At 44.8% G+C, this 23811-nt stretch overlaps 1 protein-coding gene across 2 annotated transcripts in view; it reads left to right on the top strand.

The window, feature by feature from the left end:
* TTC28 (tetratricopeptide repeat domain 28) overlaps positions 1 to 22402 on the top strand; it is a 126483-nt gene extending 104081 nt beyond the window's left edge. For both annotated transcript variants that reach the window (XM_085238228.1, XM_085238229.1), the window contains 10 exons: positions 524 to 664; positions 5619 to 5763; positions 7773 to 7952; positions 9038 to 9758; positions 10402 to 10526; positions 11579 to 11810; positions 12230 to 12306; positions 15172 to 15301; positions 16278 to 16385; positions 16904 to 22402. In XM_085238228.1, the coding sequence (XP_085094354.1) occupies positions 524 to 664; positions 5619 to 5763; positions 7773 to 7952; positions 9038 to 9758; positions 10402 to 10526; positions 11579 to 11810; positions 12230 to 12306; positions 15172 to 15301; positions 16278 to 16385; positions 16904 to 18528 (3484 nt within the window). In that variant the 3' untranslated portion in view covers positions 18529 to 22402. The remainder of the gene's footprint in view (positions 1 to 523; positions 665 to 5618; positions 5764 to 7772; positions 7953 to 9037; positions 9759 to 10401; positions 10527 to 11578; positions 11811 to 12229; positions 12307 to 15171; positions 15302 to 16277; positions 16386 to 16903) is intronic.
* Positions 22403 to 23811: the final 1409 nt, after the last annotated feature.

Here is a 23811-nt window from a genome sequence, read left to right as displayed (position 1 = left end):
GACAGAGATGGTAATTTAGGTGTTAACATCAGGAAATGCAGAATTTAGAAATGTTTGTCTCTCTCTCTGTTGCTGCTGTCCTTGTGTCATGATGGAGTCTTTTTTTTATTATTATTATTTGTCTCTGTTTCTTTCCCTGTTTGTATAATAGGAGCATCAACACAGCTGTCTTTTGTGTACTGAGCTTTGCCAGTGTAGGGAGCAAACTGAACTTGGAGTTGTTGTTGTGGAAAGGATGCACTAACGCATGTTCTTAGGCAATTCAAGGGCCAAAGTTGATGTTTCCTGCAAACCTCAGCTTTTCTGTATTGTTCTATAGCTTCAGAAATTGTTACCCATTGCTGGGCATGGGGATTTGCATCTTGTACTTTTAGTATTGTGGATAATCCATGGACAGTTTGACTTCAGCGTCTGGTTGAGATTGCCTGAAATCCATTTTCTCTCAAACTAGCTGAGCATTTGTCACAATGCTGTTGTGCTTTCCTGCACCAGTGACTCCTTTACCCTGCTGTTCTCTCTGCAGAGCCTGTGCTAGCAGTGAGACTGAGAGTGAAGCTGGAGATATCATGGACCAGCAGTTTGAGGAGATGAATAACAAGCTGAACTCAATGACTGATCCAACTGGCTTCCTGAGGATGGTCAGCAGGAACAACCTCTTGAACAGGTGAGAATGTAGCACTGCACTTGAATGAGTTGTCTTGGTGTGACCTCAGAGTGCAGCTGATGACTGCTGATGGTCTCACTTATTCCCCTCTGTTTCAAGCACACAGAACAGCAAACCATAATGGCTGCAGTAACCATTCCTGTGGATATGTCTTCACAACACTGACTCTTGTGGAACATTAAGTATCTATCTTGTAAATAAAGTCCACATCTTCGGATGTGCAGTGGTCACTTTCTCTCCTTCTGAGCAGAGACATTTCCCTTCAGTCTTTTTTCTTTTCCATCATTTGGTGCAGTGAGGATTTCTCCCTTTCTCAGGGAGCCTTGTGTCTCGCTTCTGATGGGATTGGGAATCCAGTGCTGCCTTGAGCCTGGGAGGAGGTACTTGGAAGCTCACCAGGCACTCGACACATAGGTGACCTGTTGAGGCTTGGTTCTGTTGTAGAGGCTCGAATATTACATGTAAAGGACAAAGAAGCCCTGCTAGTCCCTGGAAAGGCATGGGTTCCTATTGCTTCCTTCTTTAAAAATAGAAATTTTCAATAGAAAAGAGGCAAAACAGCAACTGAAAGCATCATTGTGCTTTCTTGTGAGACAGAGGGCCACCCGCAGAGACCTTAGAGAGGACTGTGCATTTCACTTAGGAGCTCAATAGCTTGGTTTGGAAGAGCAGGGAGTGGCATCTTCATTACATTTCCAGATGAAAGTGATTGCTAAAGGTGACAGCCAGTGAGGACTTGTCAGCAATTGTTAACTGGCATCTCTGTCCTGAGGGGCAGCCACTTTTAATTTCCTCTTCTCCTGGACAAGTTCTATTTCTGACTGGCTGAACACTTGCAGAGGAACTCTGTTTTTGTCCCTGCTGTCTGAGAACTTGGAGCTCTTGGCTTATACGCTTCTTGTGGAAGTACTTGTTTCTGCAGGTTGTAACTAATCATACAATTAGCACTAGCTGTGCAGTCTCCACTCATTTTCTACCTCTTACAGTGTGCTCAGGTCTCAGTCTTTTGCAACACTGCCGTTGAAGGCAAGCATTCAAAATGAAAATTGAAAACAGAAATTTTCCAGTGTCACCACTCCCATAATGGAGAGATCTTGCATGATGCAACCGAGGGTTTCTGGCTAGGTCTGTGCTCCAGCGTGGATTGTGAGCACAGGGTACCCCAGACCTTTCTCAGCTGGAAAAGAAAGAAACAATCAGCCTGCAGTGCAGTGAGCAGTCACTGGAGCCTGTGAGCTGGAGTAACAGCATCCCATGAAACTGGGAGCTGCTTTTTTTTTCCTATAATCCACTTATGTATCTGGTCATGCCACTGCAGTGATAGTGAGCTATCAGTACTTCTAGTTCAGACTCAAACAGACAGACCCTACAGGGTGTGCATGCCCCACCAATGATGAAGGTCTGCATAGAAGAGAGGTTAAGAAAGATAAAGGGAACAGGCAGCATTTCTGTGCCTTGGTCTAGAGCTCTGATGAGAAACTGTGAGCTCTCTGACTTTGAGTCAGCAACAGAATTGAATAGTTAGCAAAGTATAAACTGTGATCTTCCAGCTTCAGTCTCCAGCTCCCTTCTGTTGTGTAATTGTTTTTCTGCCAGCTAATACTGCCATGAGGTCATGCAGCTGGAGGTCAGTGGTGAGTGAATTGTTGCTGCTGTAGTGCTTTGGATGATGGTAAGTAACACTGTAGCTCACAAACAGTGCTTGAAGGTATGGGCTCTGTTTGCCTTGGCTTCTGTGCTGCAGGGCACAAAGAGGAGTAGGGCCTGCTTGGAGCCAAGAGTAAGAGTTTGCCTTTCCTGCTGCCAAGGCAGGCCTTGCATTCCTATGTGGGGCCTGAATGCAGTGCTCACATGTTTTGGATCCTCGAGGGAGTTTGCATGGCATGAGGCCAGTGCAAGTTCTTTCACGCACAGGAATTGCACGTGCTGTTAAGAACCCATGGCAAAATGAGGCCCTAAGAGATGCTGGAACTATTTGGAGCCATCCTGTCTCCATTTCTGGTGATGAGCAGGTGACTGAAAGAAATCCCTTGGTTTGGGTGAGTGCCTTCTGGCTGCTGTTATCAGGTAACCTGGTGATTCTGACTTTTAAGTAGAGAGTAATATGATTTTTTTTTTTTTTCTTTGGCAACACTGCTTAGAAAGAAAGAATACTTGGGTTTGGCAGTTGAAATTAAGGAACTTCTGAGGAGAAGTGGACTTCAAAGGAGAAAGGAGCACTGCAGGGACACTGCAGTGATTTCAGTTGAGCTGCTGATGTCACTGATAGAGCACCGATGTGCAACAACTACTGGGTGTTGGAGATAACTTTGGCTGCTTGAAAGCATCCACAGATTGCTCGTATCTGAACATTTCTGGAGCTTCACAGAGCTTGGTATTGTGGCTGTGTCAAGGTGCTGAATTTGGACATGAGGCTGCATCTGTTGGAAAGAGCTTTTTTGGACAGGCTTGCCAGGTCTGGATGTCCATTCGTCCCAAGCCTGACAGATCACTGCAGTAGTAAGCCTTATACTGAACCATTCTGAATGGCTCTGCAAGGCCACGAGTGGAATTTATTTTGTCCAGAGCCCTAATGGATGCCAAGACAAGAGCAGACCTGTGCTGACTGCAGTACAAACTCTGACTCCAGCCTTTGCCTAGCCACACTGACCCTCTGCTAAGCTTGTTCCTCAGAGGCTTACAGGATGAATTAGTCTTAGCTCAAGGCTTGTGTGATGAGGGTTTTCTCTTCCATTCTCTGAGATTCTCAGGGGATCACTGCTTTGTTCTGCATCTTCAAGATAAAGGGAAGAAGCAGAGCTAACACTGACATGCAGGCATTCCTGAGCCCCAGTTTGTTGTTTGCTTTGCTTGCTGCAAATCACCATTTCCTTGTACAAAGGGTTGTAAATAAGCTACACTGTGCAGTCTGTGCAGACTCCAAGTGATATTTATTGTTCCAGAAATCAGGGGAGGGAACACAGCAAAAGCAGGGTTGAAGTGCTCAGCCCTGCGGCTGTGCAGCATCCCAGAAGCCAGTGCTGGGGCTTTGTAGAAGTGTTTGACTGAAAAATTCCAAAGTCTCTTTCATTACATTGAAATCACTGGGATGTGGACCCTGTACAGGTCCCTGGAGAGCTGTTCATTTGTACTCTTCTGGGAGGAAAGGGAGAGAGGGCTCCAGGTTCGATCTGCCTGCTGCAAAAGATGTCTGTCAGCCTCCCACTATGGATTTTCTCACTCTCCTTTGTGTACACACACACAAAGGATGTGAAAGATTTATGACACTCCTTTGATTTTATTTTAATAAAAAATCCTATTTGAGTGGTGAAGGGATAAATCCAGGTTTTCTTGGCTGTGCAAATAAGGTGAAGGGGGCTCTACTCATTAGAGCAATCAAGCTCCTATCCCCTGCAATAAATTAGTCAGTGAAAGTGGCTTAAGGTGGAAGACGGGGCTGTGAGTGCCACCTGCTGGCACATGGCTGCACCCTGGGAAGGTCGGAGCTGTTGGGCTTGGACCAGGGCTCTTCTTGCTGGCTGGTTCCTGGGCAAGCAGCAGAATACCCCTGCCATTCCCTGCTTCTGTATTCGATGGAATATAGTGGAGGAATCCGCCATACAGGATCCACAGCATCAGACAATCACAGAATCAGTAGGCTGGGAGGGACCTCTGGAGATCATCCGGTCCAACCTTCAGGTTGGGATAGCACAGTTTTTATTTCCTGATCAGATTCTAAAGCCTTGTGCTTGATAGTCTGGAAACAGCGTTGCTCTGCAAAGTGTGCTCAGCTCAGTCAGCTGCTGCAGAGGGTTCTAGAGGGGAGAACACAGTGCTGCAAGAGGTAAAACTGAGGAACAGAGACAAGGAACAGAGACAGGGGGAGTTGTTCAGGGAGAGCAGCTGCAGCTTAGGTACAGGTGAGCATTGGTTGGTGGGTGGGAAGCAGTTATGTTGTGCATCACTTGATTTATAAATATACATATATATAAAACCACAATTACTATTTTTTTCTTCCTTTTCCATCTTAAATAGTTTTTATCACATCTCAAGAGTTCTACTTAGTTTTTTTTTCTAATTCTCTCCACTATCCCACTGGAGTAAAGCAGTGAGTGAATGGCTGTGTGGTGCTTTGCTGCCTGCTGGGTTAAACCACAGCACACCTAACGTGCTGATGAGGTGTGAGGGGTTGGTCGTGAGTCCGGGAAGCTATAGCTGCTTTCCTGTCATATAAATTGGCAAAACCACATGGCACTGGAAAGTATCTGAGAGTTGGAACAGTGCTGCACTTCCTGGAGATTAGGAAGGGAAGGAGGCTTTCTCTGTGCAGCAGCATCAGAGCATGATGTAGGCTGGGGTTACAAGGAATGCTCTATCAGGTGCTTTTGGCCCCATGGGGACAATGAGGCCCTCGTGGGTGGCCTTTTATGCCAGAGATGTTGTTTTCGTTACCAGACAGCTCCAATGGTGACTCTGGTTGACTTCTGGCCTCGTAGTACTATTACTGTAAAACATCTCATTTCCCCCCTTCCTCTTTTTTAAGGGCCCACCTGTTAAAACTTTCTGGAAAATTATCCTTTTCATATAAAATGGTTGTTCATGGCACCATGCCAAGGATAACCTTTCTGGGGAGCACAGCTGCTGGATTAGACAGACCAGATTGGGGCAACTTCATTTCCTCCTCGGGGCCATAACTTTTTGTACCCACGCCATTTCAGGCTCCTCGGATTGCTGGTGTGTGATGAGGCCTGGCACCAGGTGGAGGTGCCAGAGGATCTTGTGCCATTGCTGTCATTGTGCATTGTGGTGTGAAGCTGAATGGGAGAATAAAACCCTGGTGTGAAGCATCTTACAGAGTGCAGTGCTCTGCTTGGACAGACTGGGACTGGCTCTTTGTTCGTGTTGTGAAGTCAGTGCAACCTACTGTGGACCTCTGGTCTCTGAAACTAACCTCTCTCTTGCCTTTATCCCACAGGAGCAGTCAGAGCATGACCAGTCTGTTCAGCAGTACCGTGTCTCCTGTTAAGGATGGAACATCTTCTCTTCCAAGGAGGCAGGCTTCCTTCACCAAACCCCCTCTCCGAGCACTCTACGACTTACTGATAGGACCCATGGAAGGAGTAAGCTTCTAGATGTAGAGATTTGCTTACAGAAACTCCCTGTCACTTGGAAAGCTGAAATGGCCAGCCCGGGGGTTGTTCTGAGGCATGATGCCTTCAGCTTGGTCTTCCCAAATGAGACTGAATATACTGGGAGAGGAAAACAAAGAATCACTTCCACTCAGCTGCCAAAGTGTAATGCTTTTGATGAAGGAAGTGTGTCCCTGATTGCTAATCCTAATTGGCAAACTTGGCAGACTCACCGAGGAACAAATACATAAGGAAGAGTGAAAGACTGTTAAAAGTATGGAAAAAAAACCATGCAAACTCAAAATTCTGCTAGGTGTATGTCATTCTGGCTCAGGTGCTCTGGTTCTGTTGCCAATAGAATTGGAGCAGTAGGTAAAATGGAGTACTTATTAAAAATAAAAATAAAAAGCAAACAAACATTTCTGGAAAACAGCTCCCTGGTGGGAAGCTACTGCTTGTCAGCTTGGGCTCTGCAAAAAGTGGCAAGGCTGAATGGGAGCTGGTGGATTTAGCTGCAGAGCACGCATCCTGGTTCAGCACAGACAGCCAGTGCTGGGCAAGCATCCCTTGGGGCTGCTGGTGTTGTAAACAGCGTGTCAGGCTGGAGCAGACATGGTTCACAGGATGGCTCCTGAGGCTGCTGCGTGTCAGGGATGGCCCTGCATCCTCTTCTCCAGTCTGTGGGCAGGACGAGCTCAAGAGCTGTAAGGAGGGAAGGAGGTACAACAAGAGGTCAATAGCTGTTCTTAATTCCTTTAAAATGAAATTTTTCTCATCTTTCAGCAGTTTTTTTTCCCTCTTTGAAAGCCAAAAAGACATTGAAAACACCTCATTGTCTCTCTTCAGCTTCCTACTGTTTGACACTCTCTGGTGTAGCTGACGTTTTTTGGCATTTCTGACTCACTCCCAACTCCTTTTGGGGGGAAATCACCTGACTGAAACTTCTGTTTCTTAATAATGTTCATTCATCTTTGCTGCTGCCTGAGAGCTGAAGCTTGAGACCAATTGCAAATTCCTGTTATTCTCTGATTGGTGGTGAGATGGGGTCAATGTATCTCAAATTAATCCTTAGCTATCAGTGCATCACGGTGCAGTCTGGAAATCTGCTCCAGCTAGACCCTGAGCAAAGTGGAGGGAGGAATCGTGTTAGGACCAGGGTGCATACTGATATAAGTAGTAACATTCACCCTCAAACTGCACAATAGTCTTTTTTTTTTGTTGGATGGTGATTATTCAGTGTGCACACACTTCAGGATTTCCTAATCTTATTCATCCATGCCATGTTTTAAAAGTTTGTGTTTCCATTTGTGGTAGTAGCTCACTGCTGATAACAAAATAAAGAAGATTATTCTGTCTTCTCTTAAATGGGAGCTGAGCTGAAATAACTTTGCTCTAAAGCGCGGATTTCAAACGGATTAACATCTGATAAATAGCAGAAGAGTGTTAGAACATGAGTGATATTTCTTCCAAAAAGAATCTAACTAGATCCACAGAGGTTTTGTGAGGTTATTATTCATGAAATGCTGCTTGTTTGAAAATATGCTTCCTGTTCTGTTGAAGCCCCTGAATTTCTAGATCAGAAGAGCCCGAGTAACTGTTTTTCTGATGTCAAAACAGATAGTTGCTGCATCTGATGGAGATTAAATCATTTAAAATCAAAATTCTCATAAGAACGACAGTCCAAATGTTAGATCCTTGTCTCCATCCTGCAGCACACACTGCAAAGTGATCTTGTCTCTGGGAACATGGAGCAGCCTAGAGGGGAACAGAGCAGCAGAGGCTGAACTGTTAGCTCCGAAGCTATGTCGGAAGGAGGGCTGACTCTCACCTAAGCCTGCGCTGAAGCTTTCATCTTCAAAGAAATAATTTATTTACCAGGACTAAGTAATGCTGCTTCTCTGCCTTAAAGGTGGACGATTGCCTAGAAATGTAATGACAGTTTGCATCCAAATCCTTGAGACTTCTTCGGACCATACTAATTCTATGTCTTTGCTTTTCAGGGCTTGATGCATTCCAGTGGGCCCGTTGGCCGTCACCGCCAGTTGATCTTGGTTCTGGAGGGAGAACTGTACCTCATTCCTTTTGCTCTCCTGAAGGGCAGTTCCTCCAACGAGTACCTCTATGAGCGCTTCAGCCTCATTGCAGTACCGTCCATCCAGTCGCTGAATCCCAGCTCCAAGGTCTGACACTGCGTTTTAAAACCTCCCTCTCACAGAACCTCTCCCCCGAGGTATAAGTTCCTATGTGTGCAGGAATAGCAGCAGCTCTGTCCTCCTGCACAATAGAAATGGTAAATGTGCCACCTTCCTGCAGCACTCCCAGGGCAGATGAGCATGCAAAGTATTCTGGTATAATTTCTGCAGTATAGAATCACAGCACCAGATATGCCAGGAAGTACGAGGGGAATCGGATATCCTCCTTGGAAGGGCAGCATATCCTGGGTTGTGGGCAAACTGCAGAAATGTAGGTGTTCGTGATACATGCTGAGCTTCCTTGGTGAATTAGCTGCCTTATCACATTCCTAGTTACGTTTCCCTGCTTCTCAGGTTTCTGTGTGGAGGACATTGATGTCTCATGACAGTGAAGCCATAAGTCAAAGCCGATACCTCTGGCAAATCTCCGAAATATCTTCATGCTGATGCATGGCAAACACTGTCAACTTTTCTAAGGCCTGTGTCTCCAGGGAGAATATCTTAAGTCACATCTCTTTTGCTGAGCAGTGTTAACGCTGCATGTCTGGCCTTGCATTGGGTTAAATGCAGTCACTGGAACAGCAAAAAGGTCTGAATATTTTCTCTGTTACTCATGTGGGCATTAAGGATTTCTGGTCAGTATCAGGCCCTAGTAATCAGTTGCACACAGCGCCATGCTGTTGGCAGTGGATCTGCTAATCCTTGAAATACGGGTGCTAGAAACCAGGTAGTGGGTGTTTACAAATAATCCTCCCTTAAAGTGGGAAGCTGGGATCTTCTTTGTATGTTTAGCTCTCCTACAGCCCTTCAGGATGACCTGGGCTACGTATATTCCTTTCTGTTTTAATCTATATGTTAAACCAAGAAGCGGAGATAGAAATCCTGACAGTCCTAAAGTGGAGATATTCCTTGGAATATTTAAATGGAAAAAACTAATGAAATACAGAGCTTTCTTTAATAATTACAATGTCCAAACTTCTGTTTATAACCAAAGAGACAGATTGCTTTACTAGCAACACCTCAACAGACAGATCTCTGAGCCCAATTTATGCTTTCTTTTTCTCTCCATATAGTCCCATGGAAAGAAGAATACTTCTGCTTACTCCAGTTCTACCTCAATGGCAGCTGTCATAGGAAATCCCAAGCTCCCTTCAGCAGTTATGGATAGGTGGCTGTGGGGACCTATGCCTTCTGCAGAAGAGGAAGCATATATGGTATCAGAGTTACTTGGCTGCCAACCCTTAGTTGGCAGTGCAGCAACAAAAGAGAGAGTCATGAGTGCCCTCACTCAGGCAGAGTGTGTCCATTTTGCAACCCACGTCTCCTGGAAGCTTGCTGCTTTGGTCCTGACACCCAACACTGACAGCAATCCAGCCAGCAGCAAGAGTTCATTTGGGAACCCCTACACAATTCCAGAATCCCTTCGCATGCAGGATGATGCCAGTGATGTGGAGAGCATCTCAGACTGTCCTCCTCTCCAGGAGTTTCTGCTGACTGCAGCTGATGTCCTGGATCTGCGGCTTCCTGTAAAATTAGTGGTTCTTGGCTCTTACCAAGAATCCAACAGCAAAGTCACTGCTGATGGAGTCATTGGCTTGACAAGAGCATTCCTGGCTGCTGGGGCTCAGTGTGTCCTAGTGTCCCTGTGGCCTGTTCCAGTGGCTGCATCCAAAATGTTTGTACACGCCTTCTATTCCTCCCTCTTAAATGGGATGAAAGCCAGCGCAGCCCTTGGTGAAGCAATGAAGACTGTACAGAGCAGCAAGCAGTTCTCCCATCCATCCAACTGGGCAGGTAGGAGGAATCTGTCTTGTGATAATCTGTGAGTTTTAGAAAGGGTTCTTATGCCAGAGAGTTTGAATTAAGAAAGAATTGGTGCTAGCAGGTAGCTGAGAGCAGCACGTTCCCTGCGCTCACACAGAACTCAGCCTGTGTTTCAGGCTCTAATTCATCTGAGCGTGGCTGAATGTCAGTATCAGGGAGAAATGTTGGTATTTTGCTGTATAGTAAATGGGTTGTGGATTTAATATAATCTAGAGCAATTGCAAGGTAAAGTGTTTCATCACAATTGTTCCATGACTACAAAGAAATAATGTGCAATACCACTCATTCAGTACGTGTTTGAGATTTGTAGGGGAGCACTTAACCAAAAGACAGTGTTATTCCACTTGTTTGAGCAGGAAAGCAGAATTGAGTTAGCAGAGGATGACAAGTAAGAAGCATCCAGAAGCTTTCTAGAAATTCAGTCTCATAGAACTGGGCAGCGAGTGGACAGTAATCATGCAGGGTGCAATAAAACATTATGTCATTAGTCTGAGCAGGGAGAAGTTATCTGCTTCTGTTCTGCATGTTTCCAGTAACAGAGGTTCTCAGTCTGTCTCATTTCTGTCTCAGCTTGACTCAATTTTCAGTAAGTCTCTTCTTCTGAACCCTGCAGGCTTCATGCTTATTGGGAGCGATATGAAGCTGAACAGCCCCTCTTCACTGGTAGGACAGGCCCTGACTGAGATTCTGCAGCATCCCGAAAGGGCACGGGATGCCCTGCGTGTCCTGCTCCATCTGGTAAGGGAGGCAATGCTGCAGCACCTGGCAGGCATGGGAGGGGGGCTTGCAGTCTGTGTCGTAGAGAGATGAATCTTTGAATGAAGAATGGGAGGAGAAGCACCCTGATGTGTAATAGGTCACACTTGGATATGAACCTTCAAGCCTTCTTTCATACCGTAAGTCATTACCTTGCTAAACCAGTCAGTGTAAGAAGAATGGGATACCTAAAGGAGTCTCCAGAGTAGATATGAAGTCCTCTGTTGTGTCATGACAAGAATCTTTCCCAGTCCCATCTGGTTTGCATAAGCTGTTGAATTGGGGATATGCTTTAAAAATGAGATTATCGTTGGGGTTAATTGTTTTGACAAGGAAAATTGCTATGGACATTGCAAGAGAGCAGTCACAGGGGTGCAGAGCTAGTGACTGAGGTCTGTGGGCAGACTTGGAGATGAGAGACACTTCTGTTCCCACATGTACCAGTAGCCTGCTGTGGGGAGTGCCAGGGTGGAGGTCAAGCTGCCAGATGATGAGGACACTCTTGTAGTGCTTTTATTTTCTTTTTTTATTTTCCCAGTATGTCTTCTGTAGTCCCACAGGAATGTGGAGTATCCATGAGAGGATGGAAACTCATGAACATTGCTAGTCATTCCACTTACTGGGTTTTTGTGGCCACTTTCCTCTTGTTACTCCTTACCATATAGCTCTGCACGCTCTTGTCTGGTAACGAACAGTGTACTTAAGAGGCTGGAACCTGAGAGTGAGTCATCTTGAGCAGACAGATGCCACTGCTCACTTATTGGAAATAGTCACAATCAGGCTGGTACTTCGTTCCTGTGGCATTCATTTACCCAGTCCCAGAGCACAGTGTTGCTAGTCACAGTTATTTTAAAGCTGTGGGTGCTGAGCTGCTTGAACCTCTGTTTTCAGGAGCACTTAGTCTTCTATGTGTGACAGATTCATCACCAGCCTTGCTGTCCCTCAGCCCTTTGTTCCTGCCTCTTTACTGTGTAAAATGATGTTGTTAATAAAAATCTCTTCTATAGTGAGCTAACTCTGTATTTTCCTCACAGGTGGAGAAATCATTGCAGCGAATCCAGAATGGGCAGCACAACTCCATGTATACTTCCCAGCAAAGCGTGGAGAATAAAGTTGGAGGTATCCCAGGCTGGCAGGCACTGCTCACAGCAGTGGGGTTTCGCTTGGACCCTCCAGCCAGCGGCCTGCCAGCAGCAGTGTTCTTCCCCACCTCCGACCCTGGTGAACGACTGCAGCAGTGCAGCAGCACCATACAGTCACTCCTAGGTAAGAAGCAGGCCAGCTGCAGGCTCTGTTCTCTTATATCTAAGCAGACATTTGCCTTTTCCTGCCTTTCTTTGGTGTAAGCCTGCAGAATGATGCTGCTGGTCTAGGTTTCTACAATAATGAAGTGAAAGCATTTAACAGAATAGAGGTTCTAGAAGTAAATGTTAATGAAACTGTTGTAGATTGAAATCATTTACTCCTGGGTCCAGTATTTGAGAAGTAAGATATCTCTCCCCTTCTTTTATAATCAGATGCAAGGTTGGGAAAAACATTTTCTGGAAATTGCTGCTGTTTCCAGAATGATTCAGTTGGGGAGAGAGTTCTAAGAATTAGCTGGAGTTACGTCCGATTCAGGTTGCTACATTCTTAGCAGACAATAAGCAGGTACTGAACAATCTGTTTTTGCTGGTATTTTCCAGGTTTGCCTAACCCTGCACTTCAGGCACTTTGTAAACTTATCACAGCTTCAGAAACAGGAGAACAGCTCATCAACAGGGTAAGTTGGAGGTTTTTCTCCAGTACCAGTTTCCAAATGGTTCATTCCAGGTCAGTAAATTCAGAAACACACAGAGTGGTTTGCGCTGTGGTTTATCAGCCTCGGAGGCCGAAACTCTGTATTTCCCTGTTTGTGTGAAAGAAAGTGTGTGTGGAGAAAAGAAAAAGCATATTACTGGGTTGCATGGCCTTGGATCTCACAGATCAGTGAAAGTGAAAGCATAATACGTACTGTACAGTGAGGGAGAAGCAAAATGTGGAAAATGAGTGGTAGAAGCACTACTTTTTGGCCCATCCAGACCAAACATCTGTATCCTATCCAGGGCCTGTGTTGGCTGATTTTGTACCCTGTAGTTACCAACAACGCGGAGAATACCTGACTTTGGGTGATGCCAGGATCTTAGAACTTATTGAGCCAATGTTTTTTTTCTGATTTGAGTAGTCATAGCTCTGCTGCAAGAATTCACCTAATTTAAGAGAGAGACATAGTGCCAACCTGTGGCCATGGTGCTCCCCTGTGCCCCAATCCTCCCCACCTCCTTCACATTCTTCCCTTTTCCCTGTTTTTGTAGCATGCCTAGAAGAACCTAACTTCACTGTGCCACCAGCCTGGCTAGCTTTCCCTTACATGTTTCTTACTATCCCAATGGCTCCTCAAATAAGGTTTATTGTGATCATTTGCTTGCTTGAGTAAATGAACACACTACACATTGTGAACAGGTGAACAGCAGACTATTTCCCCCTTTCACCATGCAAAGATGTTATGGGGAAGTACCACGGAAAGTAGCTGGGATTATCTCTGTGTGGTTCTAGAGGGCTCTCATTCACACTGTGGTGTTGAGTTTGTCTGCACAGAATACAAAATAACAACTCCAGCTTTGTAGTTATCCATTAAGAAGCTGCTTTGTAGGTCAGGTAGACTATGTCTGCTTCAAGGAAATAGTTTCTTGTCACAAGTTACAGTAGCACAAGGGATATTTCTGATGGCTTTGTGATATTTTGCATTCTTGCTTTGGCTCTTTTGTTAGTGCCTGAGACTTCTATTGTGAAGGGTTATTTTTTCCTCCTTACCACCAGAGGGAGGCTTGCTGTAAATGGGATGTGATGAGGACAACATCGTAGTAGATCTGTATGTTTGATTGTCCATGAGATTACTTCACGATTGTCTTCTTGTCTCAGACAGTTAAATCACCCAGGGAAGAATATTCAGACTGGCAGGAATATATTGCATCGCTTCTGCAAATGTTCTTGAGTAGCCCAAACCATAGGCAGAATTTCCTTTTGCACAATAACCTACCTAGTTGTAAGTTCAGGATTTTTCAGCTGAACTCTCACAACTTCTGCTGCTACTTGCTGGCCTTGCCTCCTTCTTCTCAGCACTTCAGTTGGTGAGCAGCAAAGGCGCAGCCTGTCCCAAAGGAGACAAGACTTCGCATAGAACTGAAGCGTGAACACTTTCAGTTCAGTCAATAGCTGTTGCTTTTATCTGTGTCTTTCCAGTAATTGGTGTTGGAAGGGAGCACGTGCTCTTGTTAGTGAAACAGTGAGGTGGGCAGTCTAATTTCTTGCTCTGGATAGAAAGTGCTTATCTTTAGCATAAACTGGAAGGCAGGAGCCACAAAAGTACGAACTTTGGTGCTACTACATATGCAAGGAATATATAGGGATTGATGACTGTTTTAAATGCCAATAATATATACCAGATAAAAGGATGGAAGGGCTTGTTTTATGTTCAGCCTTCTGCCAGAATGTGGGTTGGCCTGGGTGTCTGCCTGCCTTCTGTCTGAGCTGACTGCAGTGAGCTGGGCATTCCCAGATTCCAGCTGCCACTTCCTACACTGCTGGGCTCCTGATTCACAGCTCAAGCCATTTCCATTGCTCCCTTCTTTCTCAGAATAGAGCATCCTGCAGTCAGGATGCTTGTTTGCATGTGGATGTGTCGCTGCACTGCAGGGCTCCCTGTCACAGGCATTTTGTAGCACAGAGTAACCTGTGTTCTTTTCTCCTCTCTTTTCCTTCTCTGTTATCTGCTGCCTGAAGGCTGTTAAAAATGTGGTGGGAATGGTGAGTATATTACATGCACAGGGGAATGACACTGCTGTGCAGGATTAAAGCCTTGGTTGCTGCAGAGCCATTTCCCTGAGCTGCAGGGTACCATCTTCACCCTGCTTTCAGGCCTGGAATTTGCCCCATGGTGCTAATGTGGAAAAAGACTGTGTAAGCTTTTGTGGGTTGGAAGAGATGGGTGGTCCTGAGGTATCTGGTCCCCAGTTAATGATTTTCCATCCTTCCTTCCCTGGCTGTGTTTTTGAGGCCTTGGCACCTTAACTTGTGTCAGATCTTCATAAACACATTTTTTTTTTCTCAATTTTGCTACTCCTGTCCTTTGGGCAGTGTTGAGTAAATTCACTCCTGGAAGGCCACAGAGATATTAGGAAAGTCTTCCATAGCTTCATGTGACTCATTCTGCCCAGTTAAATGCTGAGAATGAGTTTTCTGGGTTTCATTTAAGGCGTATTGCTCAGTCATGGTACGGGCTTTAGCAAATGTCTGTGAGTAGCCCCTTTGCTTTCACTTCCCATGCATTCCTGCTGTGCTTCCTCCTTACTCAATTTCCACTGACCACACCCCAGCCCTCCCCCTTGTTCTGTCCCTTGATGTGCTGCTGATCAAGTGTGTCCATAATTGCTGTCCCTGGACTGTTCTCTCTGCTCAGATCTTTCATCTCACTGTTCTGTTCAGGAGCAGCAGCTAAGTGTATGAGTGTATTGGTGAGGGGCTCTCAGCATGCATTTCCTTCGGTGTGACTGTCAGAAAAGCAGTGATTTGATTTCTAAGGAATGGATAATGTTTGTGTTATTTTCAGCTACATCAAGTCCTGGTTCAACTTCAGGCAGGCGAGAAGGAACAGGATTTCTCCTCTGCACCAATCCAGGTTTCTATCAGTGTCCAACTCTGGAGGCTTCCTGGCTGTCATGAGTTTCTGGCAGCTCTAGGTAGGAAAACACTTCTTTCCTTATCTTTCTGAAGCTAGTGCTGGTGTCTCATACGGTGGCTTGAAGTAGCGATGAGGCTCACAGCTGTAGATTTGTTTGTCTGGGTTCTCTTTGGTCTCTGCATCTCTGGATATGTTCCTTGACTGCTCAGTATTGCACGGCCAGTTCACATGCACCAAGCTCCCATTTACAGATTGGTCAGTGATAAACAGCTTTTTTGTCATGCACCAGAACATCTCCTGAGTCAACAGAAGGTGGATTTCAGGGTTTAGAGCAAATCGGTGCTGTTTTAATTTCAGAATCTGGTTCTCCTGTTGTCCATAATGCATACTTGTGAGTTTGCTTCTGACTTCCTACCTGAAGGTGAACCAGTCATTCCTTTGGCTGGGCAACCTGTGCAATAGGCCAGGATAGTATGTACCAGGATCTGCATCCTGCAGAAAAGATAGGTAAGAACTAAATATCTAACTAGGTTTTATTCTGACTTGGACCTGCAAAGGCTTAGGGGAAGGACACTGCAGGAAAGAGGCAACATGGTGGAAAGAGATGTCCAAGAAGCCTGAAGAGCTTGTAAAAGCCAGGCATTGCTTGTCCCTCACATTTATGCCTCCTGCTGCCCAGGCCTTGTTTGGTAAACTCCATGGTCTTTGTTCTTCACAGAATCACAGAATGGCCTGGGTTGGAATAATTCCATATAATTTGCAGCTAAAATACTGAGCAGTGTGTTTTGTCTATCAGTTTGGACTGGTGTGCTTTGTGTATGTACAAGTGTTCACAGCCCAACTCCATAGTGCTCTTGTGAAGATCTGATAAATAGTAATAAAAGCAAACCAGATATTGCAGATGAAGAGATGTCATTCCAGGGCATTGCATTTAATGTCTCTTTGTTCTGTGTGTGCTAAAAACAAGATGATGCTTGTTTAGAACATAGGATCTTTTCATGAATTGTGACTTTTTGCTCCTTGTTCTGCTACAGGTTTTGACCTTTGTGAAGTGGGGCAAGAGGAGGTGATTCTGAAAACTGGGAAGCAAGCTAATAGAAGGACCATGCACTTTGCTCTACAGTCCTTGCTGGCACTTTTTGGTAAAGCTACTTAGAGTAGTTTTTGCTCGTATACTATCTGATGATTTGATCAAAATCAATTCCATTGAAATCTCACAGTCGTTCCTTTTGCAGACATCACACATTCATCATCATACATGCACCACAGGCCATGCATCACTTAACAAGTGCAGCAGACGGTTTTTTAATGTTAAAAACAGCGTTCAGATTTGCCTGAAGACAAAGTTAGGAATACACACCAGCAGCTGGAAGATTTTGAGATATAAAATCCTAATCAGTTGGTGAATTCCCAAAGTTTTCCCTTAGGATACTTGGTCTGAGGCCCTCGTCCATACGTTTCCTGACCTGTGCTCATTATTTTTCTCACCTATGTAATAGGTTGTTTGGTTTGTTGTTGTGCTTGTGGTTTTTTCTTTTAAGTAATGCAGTGCATGTTTTATAGCATTTTCTCTTAGTTCTGATAAGCACATTGCCTGATTTGGTTTACTATTACTGTGTATCTAAGGGCACGCTTGTACTTTTTTTAAATTCTTTTTTAGATTCTACAGAGCTGCCTAAGCGCCTTAGCCTGGACAGTTCCTCATCACTAGAGTCACTGGCTTCTGCTCAGTCTATTTCCAACCCTGTACCACAGTACCAAAACCCACCATTCTCTCCTACTTGTCCGGATGGCATCGCATCAGATGCCATTTCTGTGTATAGCCTGAGCTCCATTGCCTCTTCCATGAGTTTTGTTTCCAAGCCAGAGAGCATGCCGGATGGCGTGGGACACAGAGGACGCCAGGACTATGAGAGGCCCAAGAACATCTATCCACATAGGTCTGCAGTGCAGAGCCAGTTGTCTCCACAAACCAGCGTGGTAGCCAGCAAAGATGAAGAAGAATATGAAGGTTTTTCTATAATCAGCAATGAGCCTTTGGCCAGTTACCAGGAAAATGTAAAAACAAGATTTTCCCCTGATCACAAGCAGCCCAAAGCTGGTCAAACTGGTGGTGTTAAAGAGCCTGTCAGTTCCAAAGGGAGCATAAGTACTCCAAATTCTCCTGTTAAAATGACTCTTATTCCCAGCCCAAACTCACCTTTCCAGAAAGTTGGAAAACTTGCAAGTTCTGATACTGGGGAATCTGACCAGTCTAGTACTGAGACTGACAGCACTGTCAAATCCCAAGAGGACAGTAATCCAAAGCTTGATCCTCAAGAGTTGGCTCAAAAAATCCTGGAAGAAACTCAGAGTCACCTCATTGCTGTTGAACGTCTTCAGAGAAGCAGCAGTCAAATAAGTAAGAGCAAAAATTCCGATGATGCAGCTCCCACACCAGCAGGTATGTCTGCATTCAAATCATCAGAGACCAGTGCGTTCAGCAGGCCAATCAGCTCGAGTCAGAAAAATCAGTCTTCACCTCTTGCAATTAAACCAAAGCCTCCAACAAGGAGTTCATCCCTTCAGAAAGTGAGTTCTGGCTATAATAGCCCCACAGCATCGGAGATGTCAAACAAAGAAGGCACGGGCCAGTACAGTGGGCAGCCATCTCCAAGCTGTGATTCACACGGGTCCTTAACTGAGCAGCCACACTTTAAGCTCAAGTACCCCAGCTCTCCTTACAGTGCTCATATTTCTAAATCACCCAGAAATATCTCCCCGAGTTCAGGGCATCAGTCTCCTGCTGGCAGCACTCCATCTCCAGCTCTTTCTTACTCCTCCACCGGTTCTGCTCGCTCTAGCCCAGCTGATGCCCCAGACATAGACAAACTAAAAATGGCTGCCATTGATGAAAAAGTGCAAGCGATTCACAACTTAAAGATGTTCTGGCAAAACACCCCCCAGCACTCCAGTGGCCCAATAAAGATTCTCCGAGGAGCACCTGGAACAATGACTTCTAAGAAAGATGTCCTCAGCTTGCTAAATTTGTCTCCACGGCACAGCAAAGAAGAAAGCGCAGAAAAGCTGGAACTAAAGGACCTGTCTATTGAGCAACACCTTGCTTCTCCACAAAAGAACCCTCCTAATGGACACAGACACCCTGAAACTACAAATGCAGTGACATCAGCTCACCCTCCACCTCCCAGTAGCGCTGCAGGGTCTGTACGCCCCATGAGGCTGCCGTCTGGGAATGGTTATAAATTCTTGTCACCAGGAAGATTTTTTCCATCCTCCAAATGTTGAAATGTCTTGAGTACCAACCGATAACTTAAAGTCTTGTTAAAGTATTTGCTTCTGCCCACTTGCCTTTATCGATACAGAACCACAGAATATTATCTAAGAAGCCATGGTCATACTTTTGTCAATACACAGAAATGCAACAGATTGGCCCTTGCTGTCCCTGTGTAGGAACCTGGGCCTCACACAGATGGGTTTTAGTTTCTGTTATCAGGTCTTTGGCCAGACTTGCTTCACAGGTTCTATGTAGCGTTCCGTTTTTGCTGCAACCGGTCCAGCAAATCTCTTTCTGTTCAAAAAATGTTAGATTTTAAGCCACCACCTTGTATTTTTTATCCTAATAGGAGGTTTTACAGCTGGCTTTTTATACAGAAATTATACATATCAGGGATTGGAGAGAGAAGAGAGGAGGCAGAACTTCCATAAAGCATGCACAGGTTTCTGCTTGCAGCATTACAAGCCGTTTCTCTGGTTGGTTTAAAGGCTGGCAGAGAGGAGGAGATAACACACCTCTAGGTACCTCCAGTAAGTTGTTAGCAAAACACAAGAAATTGCTGACACTGCAACTCCATAGCAGTTCTCTTTTCATTGATATAAACAGTGACACAAAGACAAGAGGAGAGAGATGCCCCGTTCTAAAACCTGCATCCCAGGTAACTTCTGTCTGGAGGGAAACCTCTCAGGTGACTTTCTGCTGGTTGAGCTGCTCCCAAAGAATGTTTGGGTATAACGGAGAAGGTGAGCCTCAGCATGAGGTAGTGAGTGTGTCAGAGAGATGAGCTCTGTGTTATCAACGCTCTGATCTTTCTGGCACACAATGTTACGATGGTGAAATTTTCATCTTGGCAGGTATTTGGGCAGTACAGATGTCTTCTGTCTGCTGAGTGTGTACAGACAGTGAGGCTCATAATATTGTTTTGTAGTTCCACATTGGCAGGAATGTGACATCAGTGTATGTGGTTTAGAAGTTATCCAAGTAAATCCTTCTCTGATCCTACTAAACGTTTGCAAGTAGCTCATCGTGGGCCCATCTGCAGAACCTTCCCCTGCTGTGGAGACAAGTTTCTTCAGGAGCAAGTACACCAGTGTACACAGGCAGGATACGTTTCTGTCACTGTGCAGTCAGGACACACACGTGAGGGAACGTGCAGACCAGCTGTGTGCAGAACCTGTGCACCTTTTGGAAAAAGAGAGCACCCCAGGGGTGATGTGGGAAGGACAGAAAGCTTTCCTAGGCTAGGTGGCATTTAGGTGCTGTGAATCAAGTTGGAGGCTATTCTTTTTTTTAAGTGACCATTAAACGTAGTGACGTAATCAGAATCAAAATGATAATTTACATGCACTGAAAACTGTGGACATGAACTCAGCCACACTGTGCACTTAGATCCAAGCAGAGTATTTCACAGGCTGCGTGCTATGAAGTCGGAGCACTGGATCACCAAGGCTTTTGGTTTCTATTATGCACTCCCAACATTTGTCAAGTGACTGAAGGCTCATCACTTCACCTCTCTGTGCCTCATCTTCCCTGTCTATATACATGGGGATAGTAAAACTTACCTACCTACCTCACGGAGGTGTTGTGAGGCTTATTAATAAGGCCCTGAGTTTTAGAGGGATCTTAAGCCAACTTTCAGTCTTGCAGCTGACTACCTGAATGGTGAGTGCAGTCAGATCTCCAAACTAGTGAGGGGATCATTGCTGATGCAGGTAATTGTTGCACTTATCACGTCTGGATGCTCTTCTTGAAAATGTGGACCTGAGTATTTGTGATCTTGGGGGGATCTCAGAAGAAAAGCGTGATAGCAGGACAGAGGATTCAATTCTGATACCATGATGTAAAATTACTTAGGTTCTACTTAATCATGGTGCACGTACGAAATGCTTGCTTTGAGTATATTCTGGAAGCCACTGATGTTGAGAGAATGATTTCCTTTTTGCTATTGCAAGAAACGAACACAAGCGCTGAGGGCAAAGAACATCAGACTGTGTAGTTACAGTCAGCTAACGAGAGATGGATGGTCACAAAAGTTTCAGTGCAGAAAGACAAAAAGAGTAGTTATTCATTTACTCATATTATGCAATGTAGCAAAAAAAAAAAAAAAAAGTTGACTAAATCCATTCAGTTTATACGATTCAAGTTACTTGTCTGTATACTGCATCTTTCTGAGATGGTTTGGTGCTAGATACTGTCTTTCCATCGTTAGGTGGGGAACATTAGAATAGTGGGCCAAAATGAGTCAGTACAGCACCGACACATCAGGTCGATGGTGGCTGCTGATCGTGCAGCTTGCTGTGGTCACACGACTGCTGAGGGACTCTGTGTGACTTGCTCTGTTTCTGACCAGCATAACTTAGAACGACATCCCAGGAACACCCAGGATGGAAGTGGGCAGCTTTTTATGTATAGCAACAGCAAATACTCCCTGTAGTGCTGCATAACATGCCGGAAATAAGCCTCTTTACTGTAGTTTACATCCGTAGCTAAAGGCTCTTTAATCTGTGGAAATTCTATATTGTCATTTTGGTACAACCCTTTTTCATGCTGCCAGTAGGTTTCATACTGGCTTAAAGTTTTCAGAAAGAGCTAACTTGGGGTGGGGGGTGGTGGTTCTTCCGTTGTGGTTTATTTTTTAAGGGGAGGGATGCGTTAGAAGCAGGGAGGGGTCAGATGTTCAGTACTTGGGAAATTGATGTTGTATAAATAAGGAAGGTGGGTGTCACTAGAACAAGTCTTTGAGAAGTTTATTTCCATGGGCTTGGCACAGGGCACTTCCATTGGCTTAATGAGAGCCGTCAACATGCATGCTTGCTTATGTCTGGGAGACACTTCACACACCTTGTGCCTCACTCCTCCACCCCCAACTGAGAAACAACCCCTTTGTGAGGAAAAAGCAGTTTTATCAGGTTTGCCCAATATGTGGAGAAATTCAGGAAATGAAAATCACATGTTCTCTGTTTGATATTAGAATTCCTTCTGTGGCGTTTAAATGCATTTGTCGTTGTTGTATTTGTGCATGGTACAAGTGACAACACTGCTTAATACAGTGAGCAATAAGAATTAGGTATTACCCACTTTCACACTAAACCTGCCACATGCAACGATTCCCCCGGGCCGTGGAATGTATTTTAGTTTGGTTTTATCCCATGTGTTTTACTGTGTGAGATACCGATTACAGATATTTTATTGTCTATCTGTAGCTGAAACTAAAGGGCAACAGTAAACAATCTCATGGAACAAAATCCCGTTTAATTTGGTTTTGTTGGTTAGCCTGAACCCCGGCCTGCTACTGGTTTTCCTTCTTTTTAGTCGTACCTTGTTTAAATAAGGCAAAAAATCATAGAAGGGTGCTATACCTGTGTACATCAGTCTTGGCCGCACTTCCTCTCGTTAGGTCAAACTCGTTCTGTGACAGTTTGTTCTCTTTCATGTTGCAGAACAGATTCAGGTGCACAGAAGATCTGTGAATCTGATAGAAAACACTGGTAGTTTCAGGCTAGGTGGTAATAATGGATTTGAGCAATTTTGGGTTCATTGCATTGCAGTGCAGTCCAGAAAGGCTGCAAATGCGTATGGAAAACTTCGCCCCTCGGTTGCAGAACTCTTCAAAAGAGCATTGAAGATGGTAACTCAGAGGACTGTCAGCAAAGACTCTTCCAAGCAGCAGCCCTTTAGCACTTGCTCTCCATGTATGCAGTGTTAGCCATGTTTGGCCTATACGGACATTTTTGTAAATTAAAACTCTGTTTCCAGACAGCATTAAACTTTTTATATTATGAAATTTACCATGTAAAAAGATTTTCATATTTTTATTGAAATTGCTGAGGCATTTGGCCTTCTTCCTTTGTGATTTCAGTGTCTATTAAAGCATGAGTTCTCTCAGTTCTCTGGTCTCTTGTTCTAGGACAGCATTGGTAACAAGCTTGTTGGCGCACGGCTCTCTGTCCTGGCAGCCAGCTGGGAATTTCCAGGTGTCCTCAACTTCTGCTGTGGAAGTGAGGGGTCTCTGAGAACTTCCTGGTTTTCAGCAGAATGTCATTCTCCTCTACAAATGATGACTGGAAATTGCTTTTCCTTTTACTAGTAGGTGGTGGGAGCATCAGCATTTGCTCACTGTTTTTTTGTTTTAGTCAGCAGCAAAAGGTCGTGTAGGCTTGGAAGGAGTGTCAAGGACCACCTTGTCCCATCCTTGCACTGTGGGAGGACCAAGTGCCAAAGGTATGATGTATGTGATACATTTTCCCCACACCTTTTGCCAGTTGAAACATACTTATCTTTCCTCTTCTCCTGTGTTAAAGATGCCCTTGTCCCTAAAGGAAGTGTTGGTGACCATATGAATTTAACCTGAATTAGGCTTCTTTATGTTTTCTGAAGTTTTCATTGATGCCTCTCTCCCTGCTGTGTAAATGTCTCCTTTATCCAACAGAAAGACACAAACTGTATCCTAGTCATGACAGAGCAGGCTCACACTGGCCTAGAGTTTCCAGCTTCTGAGTCTTTAACCTGCTGAAAATGAGTTGACCTAAACCATGTAAATCATGGTAGTCTGTACTGAATAAGCACTTTTGCAAGGGACCCTTCCTGGCATACTTCTGAAATAGCTGATGCTCTGTATTTGAAGTTCTCCAAAGAGAACTTTTTATCCCTGTTAGAAAGAATACAGTCCATCTTCTATTATGTAGTGACACCATTTGCATGAGATTTTATTGGAAAATTGCTGTGGCTGGTGTCTGAGTGGCCTCCAGAAAAGCATCTGCACTGTTTCCAAGTCACAGAACCTGTAGCCTCTGTGCTGAAGTGCACAACTTTGAACTTTTGGCATAAAAGGGAATGTTTAGTTAATAAAAAGACATGCTCTCATTCACAGTTCATTGTATAGAAGTGCGTTTGCTGCTGTTAAAAATGTCTGTTCGATCACAAAAGGACGATTAGGGGCCTGGAAATTTGAGGGAAGTGTCAGAGCAAGAGCAGAGCAGAGCCCACGCAGTGCCAGAGGCTGTAGGAGGGTCACAGGGACTCCGGAAGCAGGCACGTTCCCAAGGTACAGCTTCTCTCTGTCATGGAGCCTAACCCACAGTCTCAGAGTGTGTCAGGAAAATGTTGCACTCCCAGAAAGCCTCCAGAGGAGCCAGTTATACAGCCAGATTCGGACCGTTTAGCAACATCATTGTTTGAACAGGAATGTAAGAAAAGATGCAGATATAAGTAGAGAGGACAACTCAGAATGTGAAATTTGAATGCTGTTAGTTTCTCCAATGCATAGATACTTCGCTGCAGTCTGTGGGTTCAAG

Source organism: Meleagris gallopavo, chromosome 17 (genome assembly GCF_905368555.1).
Source record: "Meleagris gallopavo chromosome 17, MGAL_WU_HG_1.1, whole genome shotgun sequence".
Classification (NCBI taxonomy): Eukaryota; Metazoa; Chordata; class Aves; order Galliformes; family Phasianidae; genus Meleagris; species Meleagris gallopavo.
Note: the sequence above shows the minus strand (reverse complement) of the source record. Positions and strands in the feature narration are given on the sequence as shown.